Consider the following 18,071-nt stretch of genomic DNA (forward strand, 5'->3'; position numbering starts at 1 on the left):
AAGTTTTTCATGTGATAGATATACATAAGTTTACAATTTAATCCGCATGTTTAAGTATGTTCCACATCATATCTTAATTGATGTTTAACACTTAGATTAACTATTATGCTATGCTAACGTATTTTGAAGTTTAAAAACTAATTAGAATTGGCATAGCATCAAATTTAGTATTCAACGGTTACATTTTTTTTGTCAATTTGGCCCCTTTTTTTGGAGTTAAATTTGGTCCTCAATCTTTTTCTAAAAAAAATTCATATTTGACCATAAATCTTTAAAAAAGAGTTGAATTAATATTTTTTAATATAAATAAACCATTAATTTTTAAACATAATAGCTCGATCACATTGATAAAAAAAAACTACTCAAAATTTACTTTTTTTATTTTTTAAAATGGGAAAAAAAGCACATTGATCATATTTTGAGACGTACATGAAAAAGTACATGACTTGAAAATTGATATATGAGACTATATGATGTTTACGGGTGATAAGAAAATATTGACCAAAATGAGAAAATAGTTATCCACGTGCATGACTGAATTTCAGTTGGAATAGAGTGTTGAAATGAAATGGGAAAGTTATAATGCGGATACTTGTATTATAAACTAAATAGCAAATTAATTACTTAATTATAAAAGTGAGCAATTTAGTCCCTTTGCATTTAATTTAACCTTAAACATAGAAGCGAAGTTAGAAACATTTTTTGGCGACTCGGAATTTAGTTGTATAACTTTTTTGGGTGTTAAGCTGGTTTTAATAGCTAACTATAATAGATGACATACTATTATATAATATAATAATATAGTATATAACTATGATAAAAACTATTAATACATATATAATTATTATATTATAAATTATAATAAAAGATATAGTATTAATAGTTACGTGTGATTTAGTAATTTACAATGCATGTTTGTTAGCTTTGATATCTTAAGCTTTTGATATAACAACATTTAAGATAAATTTTATACGTTATATTCCCAAAGTCATTTGGAGGAAATATGGTTGAATATTTATCAAACATTTTTAAAGACTTGCAACATACTCAAAAGCATGTATATGTGTTTTATAAAGTTCCTAATATTTTTGAGTCAATACCAAAGTGCTTAAAATGTTTTTAAAAGACTTTGGTAATCAAGTCTCAAGACAAATTGAGTCTTGTCTTGAGACAAATAAACATCAAAGCTAAGATATGCTTCAAGGAAGCCTTGTCTAAGGACATTCGAGTAATTATCTCAAGAAATATAGCCAAATGTCTCGAGATACTGCTTGCCAACAACTATATAAAAGTCATATTTGTTCTTCTTGTCTCGAGACATATTGCTGCAGGGTGCATTAAATGCTCGAAATAAAAAGCTCCCAACGGTTAGAAGTCATCTCCAACGACCATAAATGTCCACAAATTTGTTCCTTAGTATAAATACAAGTTAAAGACACATCAAGACATAAAATATGAACATTCAAGCATAAAAATCAAGAGAAAATCATCAAATTATTTATTTCTTCATTTTCTATTGTACATATCTCTTAGGTGCTTATTGTATGATTTTTTTTATCATTCTCATTTTAATTCTTTGAGAGAGTTAAACACTTGTAAACACACACGTTTGTGAGGTCATAATTGTTTACATATTTTCTTATCCTTACAAAAAACTACTTAAGGCTTTTGAGATATAAAACTTTTAGTATTTTGTAAAGGATTTTAGTTGAGCCGTAAAAACTAGAACGATTCTAGTTAAGCCTTAAAAAACTAAGGGAATGTTCTATCTAAGGCTTGTGAAAAAAAATGGGGATTATAAAGGTTATACATTGTCCTTGAAAGATATCAATTCATGTATAATGAATCAAGAAATCCTTAGTTGAGGTATATCAAGATAATGAAGGTAAATAATTGGGGCCGAACCACTATAAATCGATTTGTCTAAACTTTTCTTCCCTTTCCTCATCATTTAAGAAAAGTTTGCAAAGAATTTTGAAATACCAATTCACCCCTCTCTTGGTATTTTCAGGCCTAACAATGTCTATAACTAGTAATACATAAAATATTGTTAAAATTTTATTATCTTAATAAAATATTATTTTATTAAATTAGATTTTAAACTGGGTTTTAACTTTTACAAATTGTATTTGGGTATTTAGTTTAATTATTTATATAAAAGAACTTTATTAAATATCTATAATTTATGTTTTTATAAGACAAATCTAAATTTTATTGTCATCGAATAAAAGTAAAATGAATTATTATATTCAAAACTAAATGATTATAATTCAGAAAATTCAAAATTACTTGAATTCGTGAGAGCTCACTAGGCTCGATCTGACCTCAACAAAACTCGAGCTTTAAAAAGTATGAATCCGAAAAAAAGTCAGATCTAAGCCCACTAGTTTGCCACCTCTATATATAGACAACTAAAAATTTTTTTTAAAAAAAAAACAATTATTCTTAATTTAATATTTAATAAATTTATATTTTTTATTTATTATAAGTTTATATACACACAAGTTGAACATTTTTATGAAAAGGGATTATGTCAAGCCAAGTTTAGATCTTGAATGTTTAAATCCGAGTCCGACCTATATTTTAAACAAATTTATTTTTTGAACTTAATTTTTTTGTCCAAATCCTCTAAATTTCGAATGAACTTTCCGATTTCAACGTATGTCCCAATATAGATTGTTGAAATGAGTATAAATAACTTATTTCAAAATCCTTTTTCACTATCCTATATCATATCGCAAATATGTGTCGGTCATGCTACGTACACTGAATCGTATAACAAAAAAATAGAATGAATCCCTTAATATGCTTATACATACTTGCATCAAATGGTACATCAAATTCTACTAAAAGAATGAACAAAGGACACGAAAATATTTTAGGAACAAATGATGGTGATTGCATGATTGTATGGGAAAATAATCCCAAAAAATGTCACCCTTTTGCATTATAAGGAGGTTTATGCGAATATCCCAAAATCAACCCGGTCGACCCATCTCATCCCGGTTTTACCATAAACGTGTACGAATCTCAGCCATCGCAGCACCAAGCAGAAGCCGATATAAGGTTCCGGTCCTTCCACCCCAACAACATTGCGCCATCTTTCTCCACCAATGTGTAATGTTTAGAATAACACTTTAGCAGGCCTCGTATCACTGAATTGACGTAAGAGCTTAAAGGGTATGGTCGGAATCCAGCCATTGTTAGCCTAGACTTCCACTTACCAAAGAGCTCATGGCGCTCAACCCTCTCCTTTCCCTCGCAAGCAATGACGTTTACAACATCCCTGGCCAGGCAGTGCTGCTCGACATTAATTCGTTCCCTTCTATGTCTTGGCATCGTCTCATCTATGGACTCGAACATTGCCAAGTAGTACTCCAAAGTCTCAATGAACCTAGAGAGGAAAGGGGCTGTGTTTGTGTTTGATTCTTGCTCAACCAAGGTGATAACCTTGGGAGAAAGTGACCTTACCATTCGCAGAATCCCGTCCCTGGGATTGTTCACATCTACACTCTCGTCGGGGGTGTGATGGAGCTGCAGCGGAAAGTTGACAGCAAGAGCCTCCCCAGGCTTGACATCAAGCATGTCCCTTGTGATATCTGCTGCAAAAACTGGCATTCCATGGAACTCAACTGGAACACCAAACTGCTCGGATAGTGCCATCAGCCGTCTTTCGACAGCTTCTAATCCACCACCACGGGCATATTTAGAAACAGGATCATCAATTCCTGTAATCCGCACATAAGGAGCTCCGCCTGGTCTGGCTGCAAGTGCTTGCAAGAGGGTCACCCACTGTGTTCCCTGAGCAATCTGGAAATCAATAATGTGGATGCGATCTTCGGTTCTGCATGCTTCAGCAATGGCCCCATTGGCAGCCATGTATCCAAACTTCAAGTACGGGCAAATTTCATAAAGGGTATGCATGTATGTGAGCAAGTCCTTGCCTTCCGGCTCTTGGCAACGAAGGGCTCGATATATGTTAGATCCCGATGCCTCCTTCCTTGCTACCAACCCTTCCACCATGTAAGCACCAAGACGCTGGATTGGTTCTCCGTAGATAGACACAGCAACCCTGGCCTTTGCAATCAACATATTGAATTTATCGATATTGTTTTCAGAGAGAGTTTTAGCGCATGCAATCAACAACTGCTTTAGATTCCCTGGTGGAATACTCTGCAAAGATAAATCCTCTATTGCAGTCAAACGTTTCTCTACATGAGCAGCTTCAGTTGACTGCCTACGGTTAGAAACAAAGGTTGTCTGAGGTTGACACATGGAAGATCCTCGGCAGTCCTTACTCGATGCCCTGTATCGCTGGCCATTTGTCTGCGGTGTATTGGTTACTTCATTGGCCCCATCAGGTGCCATGACTGCTGTTCCTAGCTCTTGCGAAGTATATAATATTTCGTGGCTAGAATTTGCATCTTCTATATAAGAAGTTCCATCAGAATGGATCAGTAAGCTTTCACGCCTGCAGTCCACTGAGGGACTCGATTGATGGAAATAAGTGCTGGATTCAAGAGAAGAGTTACAAGAAGCATATCCTGAGAGATTCTCTGTGGAGTTGTACTGCTCCTGGCTGTCACTCAACGCGATGTTGGTATCACAATCAGGTTGAATTGAAAAGCTCGAGATTGGTGAGTTTCCTATGTTCGATTTTAAAGAACTAAACAAACTGTTAGGCACCGAAGGAACATCTGAATAAGAGGTTGAATAGGATAAGCCAGCACTGATCACCCCATATCTACAAAGGCGTGAGTCCATGAAATGAGTTTGCACCAGCTTCCCACTGCAATAATGAGATCTGGGAAAAGTTATCTACAGCTATGGATAGAAATATCGTCAACCAACTTTTTCACAATGACACAAGAAACCCAAACACAACCTTCAGAGAAAAACAAATTCGACCTGCAAAAACAAAGCAAAGAACACTTGAGTTTCACGGATTCACGTTTTGCAGTTGACAAACAAAACCAAAATCCAAATTGAAGAGCTAAAGCCGTGTCCATAGTCTAGCTTCGATAAAGGGAACAATATACGGCATATAATTTTTCCAGAAAGATAAAAGAAATTATGCCAAGGCAAAAACCATATCCTAAAAGCATAAATCTAAAGCATTTTTGCAAGAGCTGCAAACATAATTGAAAGCTGTAAGTACAACCAAAGAAATTGTTGAAAGATATTTCGAGTTGATACGACTTTCACTCCTAGAATCCTAGACTTCCATGAATCAATCACCATATCCTCCATATACTTTGAGAATATTCTAAAAGATTTAATAATTAGAACAAATACAAAGCTTGATATGGATTTAACTCTAGGCTCAACAATACTAGTCAATCTTTATAATCAAAGAAAACAAATAATTTTTATCTCATGATTGCCTATTATTTTATGAAGTGGAATTTCCACAAACAGTTGGCAAACTAGAATCAAACTCAATCTGAAACAGCCTAAATTCTAATGAGAAATTAAGAAATTGAAGCTTAAATTAATTCATTTCAAAATCTAATTCAACCATTCCTAATCTAAATATGCGAGGAAAACACTCAGTAAACTTAAGAATATAACAAAACCCAGTAACGGAATTAAGAATCAAATTGAAATATAAGCCTACTCACCAAAGAACACAAAAGAAACACAAAGTAAAGGGAAAAAAAAAGATCAATTTAACAGTAAATTTTGGAAGTTTACCTGGAAATTCTTGTTTTTGGAGAATCAATAATCAAAACCCAATGCTCCAAAGTAAGTAAAATTGGAACTTTCTTAGTGATTTGGATTTTTCTTTTTTCAAAGTTTGAAGTCAAAAACCAAAGCAGGCAAGGTAGACTAGTATTTATAGAGGGAAAGTGAGGAGAATATAACGGAAATTTTTTAAACGGAAAAGTTAACGGAAATTGCTTTTCAAAAGGTTAAAATATGCTGTTAGTCCTTGTACTTTACAGAATTTTAGATTTAGTCCCTATAATTAAAAAGTTAGAAATTAAGTCCTCCAACTGTTCTGAGTTAAAAATCCTAGTCAAGTAATTAAAACCATAAGCATTTTGTGTCAAAATTTATCAAAGCTACTCTCATGTGATGTGGCATACAATTGATAGAAAATAAACTTATTAAATTAATAAATTTTAACAGAAAGTATCAAAGAAGATAATGAATAGACTAAGATTTTTAAATTGAAAAAAATAAGAATATTGATTTTTAATTTTTAAAATATAGGTACTAAATCTCAAATTTTATATAAATATAGAGAGTAGTGGCATATTGTGACCTTTTTCAAAATGCTAGAAAGTTGTTTTTGGTTAAAATATGCGGGTCCCTATACTCTTTATAAATTTAAAATTTAGTTTTGTACTTTTATTTCTAGGAATTTAGTTCTTTTACTTTTCAGATTTTAAAAATTCGGTCTAATTTTTAAAACTATTAAAGTATTTTTGTTAAATTTTTAGTATGATATTTTGAAATTAAAAATAAATTCACTTAGTAACAATGTAACTAAAAATAACATTGTAAAGAATCTAAATTTGAAAAATTAATTTTAACAGTGGTAATAATTAGACCTGAATTTTAAAATTTAAAAGATAAAAAATTAAATTCCCATAAAAAAAAGCAGGAGGAATAAATTTCCAAATATTAAAGTTCGAAGATTTACGACATTTTAACTACAAATTATATGATTTTTGTAATCGATTAATGATTACAATGACTTTTTTTTGTTATTCGATCATTCAAAACACGTAACTTCAAAAAATAATAATCAAAGTAAAAAATAAGACAAATAAATTATACAACTTCGATTCGACACCAACTCAAAAGAGAACCAACGTTAAAAAAATCTATTTTCTACAAAGTTTGAAACAGAATTGAAAGTTAAAAAAGAAGAATATTATGCGAAATATAACGCCGTTAAAAGAAAACTAACGGCTGCCGACCATGGAGGACACACGTTCGACAACAATCTTCGATATTTCCTTTTTCTTTTTCTTTTTTTTTTCTGGGGTTTTATTTAAAAGGCGTGGCAAAGGACACACTGTTCCTACGCGCCTATCAGAATGTGTGGATTAAATTCCGTCATCCGTTGCGCACTCATTCACTCAATGAGTCGGCAATTTTCATTTTCTTTTTGGCTTAATTTCAAATTTAGCTACTAACATTTTTATATATTTTCAAAATGATCTTAATTGTATTTTTGAGTTTTTTTACCATCAACCTTTGTTTTTTTTTCAACCTGTTTTTTTAATAGATTTAATGAAAGTACCATTAAAAAATTTAACGGGATGATGTGGAATATTTTTAATGAGTTGTAATTTATTACTTAGGTAACCTAATCAAATAATTACATATAAAAATAATAAAATAAATAAATAATACACTAAATTAAAAATAACTCTTCATATAAAGAAAATAAACATAACTAACTAAGAAAATTAACTCAAGAGAAAAATTTTCAAGAAACAAACGTATAAAAGATTGAAACCTTTTAAAAGAAAAGAAAAATTAAAATCTTAAATTTGGTCATTAAATCTGTTAAAAGAATAAATTAAAAAAAGAAAAAATATTAATGGCCAAAAAGATTTAAAAATACAATTAAGACTATTTTGATAAAACATATAAATATTAGTGACCAAATTTATCATTAAACTTCTTTTTTCCTTGAAAATTCAACAAATAATTTTTAATGAATGAAAAATATAAGGCTATTATTATATGTTTATGGGTAGGATTGAACTGAATCAATTCGAATCAGATGTGAAATTAAATAAAATATTTTGAATAAAAATAAATAAATAAATATATTGATCACGTGTGAATTGTGTTATTATTTCTTACATATTAAAGCAAGTGTACCAACTCAAATGAATTTTAAAAATATCCCATACCACACGTGACGGAAAATAGGAAAGTATCAATTTTTATGCCATGTCAGCAAGTTGTCGGGTCAAATGTGGGTGACATGGGTAGCTTTGATGGTTGAAAAATTTCTGTAGTGGGCCACTTGTAACCCTCATCTGCCAACCAGTATTACAAGTGATTTGGATAAGGTCAAATATGAGGCTATGCTTTGTGATATATGTTTGACTTTGCTTGGTAATGAAATTCAACTCTTTGAAAATTCAATTGCATGAATTTTCTAAATTATTCTTGTCAATAAGTTGGATGTTTCTTCATATATTTATATATATAAAAACAAAAATTAGTATTAATTTTTTTATTATTTATAACTTGTTTTACGATTTACATCCAGAGTTCGTGGTTGTCTTTTTAAAAATATTATCTTTAAAATTTAAACTTTTTCTTCTTTTGAGAATACAATGTGTCTTATCATTGAACTTAACTTTCATTGATGTATTGTTTTTTAAAAATATATATTCATTGAAGTAGTGGTGTTAGAACTTAGAATCTTTATTTATATTAAGCTTTTAACTGCATTGGTATTGCAAATTAACTAGACATCAATTCAGTTGTTATATTATTATAATATTTTTATCCGTAAAGTAACAAATATTGATACAATGTTATTTTTTTATCTTTTCATGTATTTTTAATATAATAGTATTATTGTAGTAACCATATTTTATTTGAATCAAATTCGGATCAATCTCGATTTGAATTTAAATTTCATAATTTTTAGTACGAGAAGGGATTGTATGAAATTGTGATTTCACGTCATCCCTATCCCTTTCTAATAGGAGAATGGCAAATCAGCTTTTTACTCTTTATTTTTAGCATTTTTAGTTGAATTTTGTCAAGAAGAAAATACTAAAAATGAGGAGGAAAAATCTGATTTGTCATTCTCTTATTAGAAAGTAATAGGGATGACGTGGAATCACATTTCCATATAATTTTTCTCTTTTAGTACTAATTATTTTATAATATTTACTAGTCTTATTTATGATTTATCATTATTTTAGTTATTATGATATAGTACTCAACAAAAATAAAAAAGAACAAAAAGAAAATTGACAAAATGTTATCTATATATGTGTATGTGATTCTTTAGTACATAATATGATTATCGTCACATGCTACTTAAATGATTATTGTTAATTTCTAATATGATTATCGTTAAGTTTTATGTTCGAGTTGAGGAGAAATTATGAGTAGTTTTAGGTATTGTGTCAAAAAATTAAATATGATTAGAATCTATAATGAAATTGTTCAAGCAAAATATTGATACAAATATAATTAAAATAATATTAATTATATTAAATTGATTTTAAATATTAATAAATAAAATATTTTAAGAAATTTTGAAACTTGACTTCAACATACAAATAAATATGTATAATTTAAGAAAAAAATTAAATCAAATTCAAAATAAAAATAAAATATAATTAAATTATTAATGTTATAATATAAACAATAAAATATAATATTTTTATATCTTAATTTTTCCATTTAAAAATTTTTAAAATTAGCCGATAGAGTTTTAGCTTAATTGGTATAGGCATTGTTGCCAATTCAGGAGCACGTGAGTTCGAGTGTGCTGAAGTACATTAACCTTCTATTTATAAGTTGGGAAAGATCATAGGTAGTTATAGACACTATGGTTCATATATAAATTTAGCTTTTACTATATATGAAAAAATTTGAATATTAAACGCATCAAAATTGGATTAAGTAAAATGTTAAACAAATTTACCTCTTCAACAATAAAAATCATTTTAAATAATGTTAGGATAATCAAAATAAAATTTAAATACATTTAATATATTTAAATTTAAAGTAAATAAAATGAAAATGAAATATTATATGATTCATATAATAAATAAATTAATGGAATAATATCAACAAATGTCACTCTTTCTTGTTAGTGTCAATTTTTTTATCAAAATTCTACAAATATATTTTTGCAAGACTTGCATTAATTGTTTCTACTTTTATACCATCGGGGATAACAAGCAGCACTCGATGAAAGTCACTTCCAAAAACAATTACTTTTCCTAAAAAAAATTAATACTATCCATAATATATTTGAAACTTTCATCAACTATCAAATTTTTCAATGCAATTTTTTTTTTGTCATAGGTCCCTTATCTCATATTATTAGAAATGTCCTTCGTAATAACTTTGCAATTACGTCCTATTTACATAAATCACAAAAGTTAGTTGTTTTTTAGATTTAATGGCAAAACAAGTTGTGAATATATTGTTAATCTCTCAAGAAATGTTGTTGCAACTACATTAGATATTGTAGCCAAGATTATCATATATATACATTGATCTTACATGTGCAAATAAAGCTCGATAAAGAAATGAATTACATGTACATCTCTATTCATCAATAAAAACAATCACAACTTTTTCTTAAATCAACTCTTTCAACTATAATTTTAAATATCACCTCTTGTTCAAGATTTAATTTTGTTGGGGATTTACCTGTATAAAAAACGAGAAAGAAGGCATAGAGAAAATTGGGCATACAAATTTATGTGGAAAAACTCCTCCAATCAAGAGGATAAAAAACCACAGGCACAGGAGGCTTCACTAATGAGCAAACAAACGAAGAGTACAAGATAGAGAAATTCAAAACAAACCCTAACCCCGAATACAAAGCTCTCTTGCTAAAACTCAAATTTTCCTTAAAGCTCCCTAAAACTCTCTCTTGATTTTTTCTCTAACGTTGTGTTATTCTCCTTTGTTCTTTTTTTCTATGGTTACTAAGGCCCTTTAAATAGGCTAAGATTAGAGTTCTAATATGACTATAATATCTTTGGTGTAATCAGAGCTTAACTGTGAAAAGTAACCCTACTGGGAGTCTAACACGTAATTGCTTTAAGTTTGGAATTTGTCGTGACGTCCCAGGCTCCTCGTCACGACATCACCACTGTTTCGCCTCTGTTTCGAATGTTGCCGCGTCATTGCGACGTCACACGATTCCTCATCACAACGTTGCCTCTACTTTGACTCTGGTTTGACCGAAAATGCGAGACACACTCCACAAGTCTCCACCTTGATTCATATTTTAACATGTCTCCTTTGTCGGGCCCGGTCATGGGACTAACTTGATATTTGCAAGATACTAACCAATTCCAAATGATACTTAAACTTGGAAATTGGAAGGCTCTTATTCAAAACGATCATACCTTTCTTGCTCATATGACCAAGTTGCATATGCCACAACCGAGTTGACTCTAACTCCGTAATAAATAATGAGATGAGGTTTTGTTTAAATCAGGCACATGCTTGACACCTGATAGTGTCTTGATAATCCAGCTGTACATCACGATCTAAACAGTACCAATACCGATTATCTTACAAGGTGAATTATTCCCATGAGTAGAACTCCACCTTCAATTGGATTATATGTGGAGAACCAGTCCTTGTTGAGACACATAAGATAATAACAACCCGAATCCATGATCCACTAGGACTTAAGCTTAGACTTTTCAGTCATAGACACTAACAACTGATCATTACTCTTATCCTCAGCCACACTAGCATCAGCTACCTCGACCTTTTGCTTTCCTTTCTCGTTGCTCTGAACTGTCCTCCTGTTCTTATTTTGCAGCTTATAACAATTTTTCTTAATGTGACCTAACTTCTTACAGTAGCCACATCTCTTGTCTCAATTCCTCAACTTCAATCTAGTTCTATTTCTCCAACCAAAATCGAGACTTGCCTATCTGACTTGCTATTCAAACCTAACTCATTATCGAGTTTATCTTTGTTCAACAAGTTTCCCTTCACGTCCTTGAACGAGAGTTTATTTCTATCATAAATTAGGGCTTCCTTGAAAGTTTTATATAAATGGGGTAAAAAGCATAATAATAACATAGCTTGATCTTCATGATCTATATTAGCCTCGACATTCTTCAAACCATTTAAGAGAGTAACGGATTCATTGATGTGAACCCTAATGGATGCACATTTGGACATACAGAACGTGTATAAGCGTTGTTTCAACACCAATCGATTAGCTAGAGACTTTTCATGTAAAGGGTTCCTAACTTCTTCAATAAGGTAGATTCCATTTTCTCTATAAGCACCTCCTGCAACATATTGTTCTTGAGGCACAATTGAATTGTAGACAAAGCCTTCTCATCAAGCTCATCTCATTCTGATTGATCCAAAGCCATAATCTTTTGTCTTGTAATGACTTTCTCCAGGTCGTTCTAAACTAGTATTGTAGTCATTCGAACTTGCAATAAATAGAAATTTGTGATCCTATCAAATTTCTCGATATCGAGTCTCATTGTTGTCATCTCTGAATGAGTCAATTATAGAATCCTAACTAAGCTCTGATATTAGTTTGTTGGAAATTGACCCATATAAACAATGAGAAAGAAAGCATAGAGAAAATTGGGCACACAAATTTACGTGGAAAAACTCCTCCAATCAAGAGGATAAAAAAACATATACAAATGAGACTTCACTAATGAGCAAACAAACGAAGAGTAGAAAATTGAGAAATTCAAAACAAACCTTAACCCTGAATAAAAAACTCTCTTGCTAAAACACAAAATTCCTATAAATCTCTCTAAAACTCTCTCTTGATATTTTTCTCTAACATTGTGTTATTCTCCTTTGTTCTCTTTTTCTAGGGTTACTAAGGCCCTTTAAATAAGCTAACATCAGAGTTCTAATATGACTATAATATATCTAGTGTAATCAGAGTTTAACTAGGAAAAGTAACCTTGTTAAGAGTCTAATACGTAATTGCATTAAGTTTGGAATTCATCCTGACGTCCCAGGCTCCTCGTCACAACGTCGCCACTGCTTTGCCTCTGTTTCAAATGTTGTCGTGTCATTACGACGTCACATGATTCCTCATTTCAAAATCGCCTCTACTTTTGACTTTGGTTTGACTGAAAATACGAGACACACTCTACAAGTCTCCACCTTAATTCATATTTTAACATGCCTCCTTTGTCGGGCATCGTCATGGGCCTAACTCGATCTTTGCAAGACACTAACCAATTCCAAACGATACTTGAACTTGGAAACTAGAAGACTCTTATTCAAAACTATCATACCTTTCTTGCTCATACGACCAAGTTGCATATGCCACAACTGATTTGACTCTAACTCTGTAATAAACAAGGAAATCATTGTTTCACCAGTCATTATTGAACCCTGTAGAATATATAAACTATCGATTTCCTGACCTTTCATCAACGAGAGTTTCATGAGATACATTAACTTCGCTTGACTTGATGGTGATTCTACAATCGTTTGAATCTAACAGACTTAAGGAGATTAGGTTTTTGTTTAAATCAGACACAGGCTCGACACCTAATAGTGTTTTAATAATTCGGTCGTGCATCTTGATCTAAACGGTACCAATACAGATAATTTTACAAGGAGAATTATTCCTATGAGCACAACTCTACCTTCAACTGGACTATATTTGAAGAACTAGTCCTTGTTGGAACACATATGATAAGAACACCTCTAATCCATGATCCATTCAGATTTAAGCTTTGACCTTTCGGTAGTAGACACTAACAATCAATCATCACTCTTGTCCCCGATCACACTAGCACCGGCTACCTCAGCCTTTTGCTTTTCTTTCTTGCTGCTCACAGCAATCCTCATGTTCTTATTTTGCAACTTATAACAATTTGCCTTAATGTGACCTAACTTCTTGCAGTAGCCATATCTCTTGTCTTAATTCCTCAACTTCAATCTTGTCCTATTTCTCTCAACCAAAATCGAGGCTTGTCCATCTGACTTGTTATTCAAACCTAACTCATTATTTAGTTTGTTTTTGCTCAGCAAGTTTCCTTTCACGTCCTCGAACGAGAGTTTATCTTTACCATAAATTAGGGTCTCCCTGAAAGTTTTATATAAAAGAGGTAAAGAGCATAATAATAGCATAATCTGATATTCATCATCTATATTAGCTTCGACATTCTTCAAATCATTCAAGAGAGTAACGAATTCACTGATGTGAGCCATAATGGACGCATATTCTGCCATACAGAATGTGTATAGGCAGTGTTTCAACACCAATTGATTAGTTAGAGACTTTTCATGTAAAGAGTTTCTAACTTCTTCTATAAAATAGATGTCGTTTTCTCCATAAGCCCCTCCCACAACACATTGTTCGTAGGCACAACTGAATTGTAGACAGAGCCTTCTCATCAAGCTCATCCCATTCTGACTGATCTGAATCCGCGGGCTTTTGTCCTTTAACAACTTTCTTCAGGTCGTTTTGAACTAGTATTACAGTCATTCGAACTTGCCATAATAGAAATTTGTAATCCCATCGAATTTTTCGATATCGAGTCTCATTGTTGTCATCTCTGAATGAGTCAATTGTAGGATCCTACCTAAGCTTTGATATTAGTTTGTTGGAGATCGACCCGTATAAACAACGAGAAAGAAGGAATAAAAATAATTGGGCACATCAATTTACGTGAAAAAGCTCCTCCAATCAAAAGGACAAAAAACCACGAATTGTTAAAACGCAAAATTGTCATCATTGCGACGTTGCGTGATTCCTCATTGCAACATCGCCTCTACTTTGACTCTAGTTTGATCGAAAAATGCGAGACACATTCTACAAATTTTGTTTCTACATCATAATCTAAAAGAGTAATTTGTTGTGATTCATCTGCTATTGCCAATAATTAATACTTTAATCTTTCAAGAAATCAATATGTAAAGAAAGTGAATCATAACCATGTATTCTTTTATCCCCATATTTGTAAAAAAAAAGTTCCAAAAAATTAAATAATATAAAAATCAATTTAACTAAATGATATTAGAAACAAAATTACATGGACAATATTATTGGCTTAAAAAAACTTCATAATTGCAAACACAAAGATGAAATTAAAAGTATCCAAGAAGCAAAAACAAAAAACTTAGCTTGAGTTACTTTATATTAATAATTAGCTTAGATTCTTCTTTGTTGGACATCTATCAATCCTATTCCATTGGATTTATTAAAACCTTCAACTATAATAGTTCTTTTTGTATTCTTTGGGTATTGGTACTTAAATTTGAATAATTTTATTATAAGTTCGGTTATATTTATTTTTTATACAATACATAGAATTGCCTATAATCCCTCTCTAACCCATGAATAGGAATATAATGTGATTTAGCGCACTTGAATCCATATCTTTTGTATTAGCAACAATGCCTATACCAATCAAATTAAAACTCAATTGGCAATATAAGTAAAATATTTAAATATAAATATTATTATTCTTATAATTAATAAAAAATCATAAAAAGAATAAAACTAAATCTTCAAATAAAGAAAAATAATGTGTACATACATTAGAAATTGACACTTCTTAATGTATTTAATATTACTCTAAATCTTTGAATAAATTGGACCCTCTATCATGATTCAACAGAAATTTCAAATAAAATCTTTTACATTTGGATCTGCATTATTTATACGACAAATCACATTTCTACTTTGTCTTTTTTTCCATATATGGTTTTGCTTATTACATATGAAATGCTTAGGAATTTTCCATACAAATACTTTCCAAGAGTTTCGTCTTGGACCAATGATGGAAGATCATGATATATTTGTTCTTGTTCTTGAAAGGTTTTGAAGATGCAAAATGTTTATCTAATTTAATTCCAAAAGATGCGAATCAAAACATATTATTGTAATATTTATTGCTCAATGCTGACTAGTTGAGTATTGGGTTCATGATCTGTCGTTATTTGTATTGCCTGACCCCCTCTAAAAAGAAGAAAAATACGTGAATCTTCTATATTTACCACCCATAGTTTTATTCCATTTATCAATATTGCAGTTACAATAATAGATTCACCATGACCCAAGTCTGAGCTTTGTGAAAAAATTGCCTGATTCATTTTCTCATAAGCTTTGGAAATGGCTCTAGAGGGGACAACCCAAAATTAAAATTTAATTATTTTATATTTATTCTTAAGAATTTAATTTTTTTTATTTTTAGATTTTAAAATTTAAGATCTAATTGTTAACATCGTTGAATTTATTTTGTTAAATTGAAGTTCATTACAAAAGTCAAAATCCTGGTTACATGGCTACCACGTAAGTTTTTTGTTAATTTTAAAATGTCACACCAATAAATTTAACAAAAATATCACATTAGGAATTCAACGGAAATAATTAACTGCGTTTATAAATTGAATTAATTAATAAATTATAAAAGTAGAGGGTGAAATTATGTCAAATTAAAGTTAGATTAAATCCAAAATTTGGATATAGTGGAAGGACCAAAACCATAATTTATCCAAAAGAAAAAGGGAATTTCCCTCCAAAAGTTTTAACTGAAATATAAAAACCGAAGCGGTGCAAAGTTCAAATCTAACCGTTCATTTCATCACCATCCAACGGTTATCCTTTTCGATCCGTGTCATCTCTTCCTATTGGATAAACGCTTTACGCTCTTCACTATATATACCCGACACAATCGGCTACTGCATCAGTTGTATATCTTTTACTTTCTACCCATTCTCCCTCAAGCCCCAACTCTTTTTTATATTTCTCATTTCATATAATTTCGTTGCTGATCTAAAATGGCGGGTCGGGGCAAAACTCTCGGATCGGGAGCCTCGAAGAAGGCGACATCGAGGAGTAGCAAGGCTGGGCTTCAATTTCCGGTGGGTCGTATAGCTCGGTTCCTTAAGGCTGGGAAATATGCTGAACGAGTCGGCGCTGGAGCTCCGGTTTACCTTGCCGCAGTTCTTGAATATCTTGCCGCTGAGGTATTGCGATGATTTTCTTTTGTAATTCATTTGTTTTAAATTCTTAGGTATAATCGGTAAATTTGGTTAAATGAGGTGTTTATTTGGTTTGGTAACCTAATCTAGGGTTTCGAATTTCATTGTTCTTTTAATTATTAGAAAAAAAGACTTTCCGATTAAGTTTTCAAATGTGAGAAACCTTCAATAGTTTCTATTTTTTTTTTTAAAAATAGTATCTTTCTATTTCCGTCGGGCTGGAAAACTAGGGTTTAATTTCCCCCAAATTTGCTACTGTTTTCCAATTTTCATATTTTTGGTGAAAATTCATACCTTAATAATTCAAATCAGAAGACATTATGGTATCTTTGTATCTATTAATATATATATTTATTGAATACTATATGTTTGTTTCAGGTTCTTGAGCTTGCTGGAAATGCAGCGAGAGACAACAAGAAAACCCGAATTGTGCCACGTCATATTCAGCTAGCCGTAAGGAACGATGAAGAGCTAAGCAAACTACTTGGAGATGTCACGATTGCCAACGGTGGTGTGATGCCCAACATCCACAATCTCCTCCTACCCAAGAAAGCTGGAACTTCCTCAAAGGCATCTGGAGGTGATGAAGATTAGATTATGTCAACAGTTTAGACTCATAAAACCCTAAGGGAACCCCCTGATTTATCTCCCTCTGCTTACGTGATTCTTAGATTGAAACCATCATGGGTATTAGCTTTGAATGTTGTTTCACTTAGTTTTTTATTTATTAAGTTTGTAGTTTATTGATAGTGTTTAGTTAGTAGGTAGAATAAGGTAGCTTTAGGGGTTTTTGGTTGAATGTGAATAGAATGAATCATCAAGCATTATCTTCTACTTTATAGAAGAGTTGTGATCCATTTTTGTCATTTTATTGTTCAATCATTCATTAATGAAATGAATGCAACACTTGAGTTTCAATTGTGTTGTTTTTTTGAGACTATTTTTAGTAAGCTACTTGTTTATTTGTTATTTCAAATGTGATTCAAATGGTGTGTTGTCTTCCTTGGGGGGGTTGAGGTTGTGTTCCATTTTGATTAATGTTTGCATTTATTGAAGTTTGTGGGGTATTTTTGTAAAAGGGTTGAAGTTTTATATACATTTGTCAGGTTAAATGTTTTAAGTTTGGAAATCTAGTGATACAAAATACATTTTTGTTGGGTTAAAATGTTTCTAGGCATTCTTTTATCCCCAAATTTGTTGAGATTATGATTCTAAGTTGAACTTTTCTTATACAAAAGTTTTATTTTTATATTTTACTTTTGGAAATTGTAACCTTTTTTTTTTAATGAAAATTGGATTGTAAGAAATTCGTAAAAAGTATTTTGGAGCTTTTATATTAGAGTTAAGTTACCAAAAATAAATTATTTGTTTCTTTTCTTTTAATTTCATCATTT

General features: G+C 31.1%; 2 protein-coding genes across 4 annotated transcripts; one reads left to right on the forward strand and one right to left on the reverse strand.

Annotated features, from left to right (window-relative positions):
- Positions 1–2,774: 2,774 nt before the first annotated feature.
- LOC108450460 (scarecrow-like protein 21) lies at positions 2,775–5,821 on the reverse strand. 3 transcript variants are annotated; one of them, XM_017748098.2, is made up of 2 exons: positions 5,695–5,821; positions 2,775–4,908 (listed from the first exon to the last, which is right to left on the reverse strand). In XM_017748098.2, the coding sequence occupies exon 2, from the start codon at positions 4,762–4,764 to the stop codon at positions 3,031–3,033; it is 1,734 nt and encodes a 577-aa protein (XP_017603587.1). In that variant the 5' UTR covers positions 4,765–4,908; positions 5,695–5,821; the 3' UTR covers positions 2,775–3,030. The 3 variants fall into 3 exon arrangements, with proteins under 3 accessions (XP_017603587.1, XP_017603589.1, XP_052883694.1); XM_017748100.2 differs by having other exon boundaries at positions 2,775–4,789; positions 5,695–5,807; XM_053027734.1 differs by having other exon boundaries at positions 2,775–4,804; positions 5,695–5,799.
- A 10,532-nt stretch (positions 5,822–16,353) lies between these two features.
- LOC108450305 (histone H2A.6-like) lies at positions 16,354–17,595 on the forward strand. Its single transcript, XM_017747869.2, has 2 exons — positions 16,354–16,662; positions 17,056–17,595. Exons 1-2 carry the CDS (start codon positions 16,474–16,476, stop codon positions 17,269–17,271), a joined length of 405 nt encoding a protein of 134 aa, XP_017603358.1. The 5' UTR covers positions 16,354–16,473; the 3' UTR covers positions 17,272–17,595.
- Positions 17,596–18,071: the final 476 nt, after the last annotated feature.

This window comes from Gossypium arboreum, chromosome 5 (genome assembly GCF_025698485.1).
Source record: "Gossypium arboreum isolate Shixiya-1 chromosome 5, ASM2569848v2, whole genome shotgun sequence".
Classification (NCBI taxonomy): Eukaryota; Viridiplantae; Streptophyta; class Magnoliopsida; order Malvales; family Malvaceae; genus Gossypium; species Gossypium arboreum.